At 35.8% G+C, this 5,528-nt stretch overlaps 1 protein-coding gene across 1 annotated transcript in view; it reads left to right on the forward strand.

Annotated features, from left to right (window-relative positions):
- Positions 1-3,952: 3,952 nt before the first annotated feature.
- LOC118598447 (NLR family CARD domain-containing protein 3-like) overlaps positions 3,953-5,528 on the forward strand; it is a 3,269-nt gene continuing 1,693 nt past the window's right edge. The window contains exons 1-2 of the mRNA XM_036211130.1: positions 3,953-4,023; positions 4,505-4,557. Coding sequence (XP_036067023.1) covers positions 3,953-4,023; positions 4,505-4,557 — 124 coding nt within the window. The remainder of the gene's footprint in view (positions 4,024-4,504; positions 4,558-5,528) is intronic.

The raw sequence follows: 5,528 nt of genomic DNA on the forward strand, positions 1-5,528 counted from the left end.
CATGGATCAGTGTGAGGACACACAGGAGGGAGCCCCTCCCTCTAAAAGCACTCTGTGTGGGGAAGATGAGAGCCAGAGCAAAGCTCAGAGGTGAGATGAACATCTCTAACTGTCCAGGACTCTTCTCCATGTCAGAGCTCAGCACTCACACCAGCAACCGCCATTCTTCACAGGAACCAACCTGGATCTGGATCTGGATCTGGATATGGATCTGGATTTGGATATGGATCTGGATTTGGATATGGATCTGGATCCAGCTGTGTGTCCAAAAGGAGTGACGACTCAAAGGGTCACGATCCTAACTTCAAGTCCATCAGTTCAGGAGTGGAACTGTAAGTGTTTGTCAAAAACATGCTATAAATGTAACTGAAATAAAGTTATGCAGTGTCACTCAGTTGTTAGAACAATTTTAACAGACTGTTAATAAAATAAATAATCTGATGAACCTCTATAACAAAATAAATACGTTTTTAATAAAACAAACGTTTTTCTCCTGAGGTTCCAGCAGAGATCTGGATCTGAATCCAGCTGTGTGTCCAAGAGGCGTAACAACTCAAAAGAATTTCTTCCTCCAGACTTCAAGTCCATCAGTTCAGCAGTGGAACAGTAAGTGTTTGTCAGAGTTAAAGGAGTCTGGATAATAGTTCAGATGATCAATAGTTTTCAGATGAATGACTTGAGTTCTGGTTCAGTTCTTGATCTCTCTGATCAGACTCTCTTGGATCATCATGTGTGATCAGATCTTTTCAGTTGATCTTCTGAGAGTCTCTGAGATCAGAGATGTTGGAGAAACTTTAAACATAAATGAATCTTTCTACATTTTCTGATCTGGACAAATGTTTGGATCAGAAAAGAAACAGTTTTGTCAAATATGTTAATGATATTTTATTATAATGTTAATTCTGACTGACAATCATCCACTACATCTCTGAGTCCTCTATTTAGGTCCACAAAAACCAGAGCTAATATTTAATAAACATTAATCAATAGAGTGATTGGCCTCCAATGATGTCATTATAATGTAGAAATTAAAGTGATTAACTCTTGATTTATTTTGTTCAACTACCAGCTGAGATATATTCTATAGAATCTTTTAACAATGTCTCTCTGATGTTCATAAATGTGTAAAAACTTTATTAATTCATTCAGGTCAGCTGACCCCCCAGAGGTCATTATTATTACAGCAACATCTGTTTATTTGTTTTAAAGGATCTTTTAATAAACTGGATAAATTCAGGATCAACAATTCAATTACAGCCTTTAATGATGTAATTTAAATATCTGGATTTATATAAATTACTGTCAGTTATGTGTTACTCTGTTAACTAGAGTTTTCTGGCCGTTTGTTGATTTGTTTGTTTTTTGTTGTTTCTACTTTTTAAGATTAAAGAAAAAAATGTTTTTTTTTCACATCCCTGATCCAGTGAGCATGAGATTATACCTTTAGCTTTTTTAAGGATAAAATGTCAAATTGGTTGAATGAATATGTATGTAAAAACAAATTATGATCAATCTTTTTGACCTGAAATATAATCATAGCCTGGATTGGTGGTTAAAATTTAAATCTATGTGGTGAAAAAAACATTTAAAGTTTCTTGTATTGATTTTATTTTTTTTTTTTAATTAGAAACAATCTCTGCAAATCAACAACTTTGTTTTGTTGAATCTTCATCATCTGTTTAAAAAAATCGACTAATATTTTTAGACTTTTTTACACAAAGTTTCTTGTACTATCATTTTATTTTGAAAATAGACTTTCATAAACCAGAAGCTTAAATACAAACTTCAGCCCCGTTCAGGCTGATCCATGAAATAATGTCTAAAAAAGGTTGAGGACCACTGATTTAAATCAATACACAAATATTTTTGTTATTGTGAGCAGAGAGGAATGAATGAATGAATGATTTTTTTTTCAAGTAATCAGGTCACAATACATGATCTTTGAGATCAGTGATGTAATCAAATTTTAAACATCCACAGTATATTTTTTTATTGGACTTGTCTTAGATTCAGATCAAAGACGAGTCATTTATATTAATCAGTACCAAAAATCTAAATATACTCAGACAATTATCATAAAAAAATAATCTACACTAACCAATACCAAACTTCAGAAGAGCATTTAATTAGAGAAAAGTCCATTTCCATCACAGTTTAGTGAAAAATGCCCATTAATTTCAATACGGCCCCAAAACCAGCTCCTCTGAGCCAAAAACGTTTCGAAAAATGTGAGTTTTGTTTTGTTTTGCTTTTTTTAGAAATTGTGTTTCCATTACAGATTACTTATTATCAAAAATCAAATTCACTAAATGTCAGAGTTAATGGGAAAGCAGCTGGGGTTTGGGGGAAATAAAGGGAGGGGGCGGTTCACTCAGGCGTTTGAGGAGAGCAGCTCCACTAATAAGTAAAAGAAATGACCAAAAACAACTTTTGTGGAGTGTTTTCTTTTATTGCTTCTGTTGTTAACCACAAAATAAAGAATCTTAAAACAGGTAAAGTCTCAGTGAAAAATGAAATAAAAAAAGTGGGATAGACCATTTTTGGCTTCAGCAATAATGAACATATATTTTTAAGATGTTTTAATTTTTAATTCTTTGTAAAGGCAAGTGTTATTTCAAAAAATGCATCACCTTAAATGCAATTTTCCAGCAGCTCACAAGTGAGTTGTGCTATTTTTAGAAGAGACCTGCGGGTGACTCATGTGGTGCTTGAGGGCGACCTGGCGCCCACGGTTACCGTGTTGGTGACCCCTGTTCCAGACCACCTGCACCAATCAATGCAAATGACTTCCCCCAATGGTAATCATTAATTAACATCAGAAAAAAATACATCAACTACTTTACTCAATTGAAAAATATCCAAAATATATTCAATTAAAAAAAGAACATTTGTGCAAATTGTTTTCATTAAAGATCAGTCATAAATCACACTTTAGGAGAAAGAGAAAAAATCAAAAATATGTTCAGATTGTTTTCATTGAAATAAGAAAAACAGTGATAGATCACAGTTTAACCAAGTCTAGCGACAGGATCAAGGCCAAAGTAATCCTTCTTCTGCTGCTGTTTTACAGCTGTGAACGGAGTTCATGAGTTCTCCTCATTGTTATGACTGCAGACTTTGTTTGTCGGGTCCATTGTCCTTCAGCTGATATCTTATCAAGTAAATTGTGCTCAAGTTATCTGCAGGTCAGCTGAAAATCGGGTCAAAGTTCACCTTCAGAAGTGGTAAATTCTAGGCGTCGTTTTCTTGAAATCACATTTCACTTATTTTGCTTCAAATAAAAGCTCAGACGTTCATAATCTCACAGTTCTTGAAGTCTTTCATGCTTTTGATCAGCGTCTTGAGCTGGTGCGGGCCATGAAAACCACTTTATAAATAAAGATTTGATTTGATTTGATTTCCAGTGGCTTAGCCAGGTCCAGTCGACCGAGTGGTTTGACAAAGATCCTGGAGTTCAGAACCCAAGCACTTTGGATCTGTCATATCCTCCATATTAATTAACATTTTTAGGTGTTTTACAAAAAAATGCATTTTAAAAACATTTCAACTTTTGTTTCAACTTTTCCCAAAAGCTGCTGCAACATCAGGCGTTTTAGACCACAACAATCATAAATATCAGCCACAAAATCCTGGAGGGTCTGAGTAAATGTAACCACAAATTTTAGAACAAAGTCACTGTAAATATGTTTACATGATATTTTTTTTATTTCTTCTGACAGTAATGTTATCAGGTATTGACTTGGTTGTATAACATTCTAGCTGTGACTTTGTGAACTGATCTGACTCAAGTTAGTNTCCTCCAACTTGGTCACCAGCTTGTGTGGGAGGATGGTGTTGAAGGCTGAGCTGTAATCCACAAAGAGCATCCTCACGTAGCTCCCCTGCTGCTCCAGATGGGAGTGAGCGGCGTGCAGAGGCATCATCTGGCCAAGTGGGAACAGTCCTTGTGAGGATGGGAGCAGTTTTCCTGACTGGGACGTATGCAGGAATTAGCAGCAGGGACAGATGGTCGGAAAAGCCCAGGTGAGGTTGAGGCCTAGCCCTGTAGCCCTTCTTGACGTTGGAATAGACTTTGTCCAGTGTGTTGTTTCCTCTTGTGGCACACTTAACATGCTGGTGGAATTTAGGCAGTGATGTCTTCAGGTCTGCATGGTTAAAATCCCCAGCAATGATCTGCGGGAGGGGGCGGCTCACTCAGGAGTTTGAGGAGCGCAGCTCCACTAATAAGTAAAAGAATTGACCAAAAACAACTTTTGTGGAGTGTTTTCTTCCATTGCTTCTGTTGTTAACCACAAAATAAAGAATCTTAAAACAGGTAAAGTCTCAGTGAAAAATGAAATAAAAAAAGTGGGATAGACCATTTTTGGCTTCAGCAATAATGAACATATGTTTTTAAGATGTTTTATTTTTTAATTCTTTCTAAAGGCAAGAATTATTTCAAAAAATTGCATCACCATAAAATGCAATTTTCAAACAGCTCACAAGTGAGTTGTGCTATTTTTAGAAGAGACCTGCGGGCGACTTATGTGGTGCTTGAGGGCGACCTGGCGCCCATGGGTGCCGTGTTGGTGACCCCTGTTCCAGACCACCAGCACCAATCAATGCAAATGACTTCCCCAATGATAATCATTAATTATCATCAGAAAAAAATACATCAACTACTTTAGTCAATTGAAAAATATCCAAAATACATTCATTTAAAAAAAGAACATTTGTGCAGATTGTTTTAATTAAAGATCAGTCTTAAATCACACTTTAGGAGAAAGAGGAAAAAATCAAAAATATGTTCAGATTATTTTAATTGAAAAAATAAAAACAGTGATAGATCACAGTTTAGGAAACTAAGTCTAGCAACAGGATCAAGGCCAAAGTAATCCTTCTTCTGCTGCTGTTTTACAGCTGTGAACGAAGTTCATGAGTTCTCCTCATTGTTATGACTGCAGACTTTGTTTGTCTGGTCCATTGACCTTCAGCTGATATCTTATCAAGTAAATTGTGTTCAAATTATCTGCAGGTCAGCTGAAAATCGGGTCAAAGTTCACCTTTAGAAGTGGTAAATTCTAGGCGTCATTGAGCTGGCGCGGGCCATGAAAAGCACTTTATAAATAAAGATTTGATTTGATTTGATTTCCAGTGGCTTAGCCAGGTCCAGTCGACTGAGTGGTTTGACAAAGATCCTGGAGGTCAAACCAAAGTACTTTGGATCTGTCATCTCCTCTGTATTAATTAACATTTTTAGGTGCTTTACCAAAAAAAAATATTTTTAAAAACATTTCAACTTTAGTTGCAATTTTCCCAAAAGCTGCTGCAACATCAGGCGTTTTAGACCACAACAATCATAAATATCAGCCACAAAATCCTGGAGGGTCTGAGTAAATGTAACTACAAATGTTAGAACAAAGTCACTATAAATATGTTTACATGATATTTTTGTTATTTCTTTTGACAGTGATGTTATCAGGGATTGACTTGGTTGTGTAATATTCTAGCTGTGACTTTGTGAACTGATCTGACTCAAGTTAGTTTTA

The sequence above is a fragment of the Oryzias melastigma genome, unplaced genomic scaffold, assembly GCF_002922805.2.
Source record: "Oryzias melastigma strain HK-1 unplaced genomic scaffold, ASM292280v2 sc00624, whole genome shotgun sequence".
Classification (NCBI taxonomy): Eukaryota; Metazoa; Chordata; class Actinopteri; order Beloniformes; family Adrianichthyidae; genus Oryzias; species Oryzias melastigma.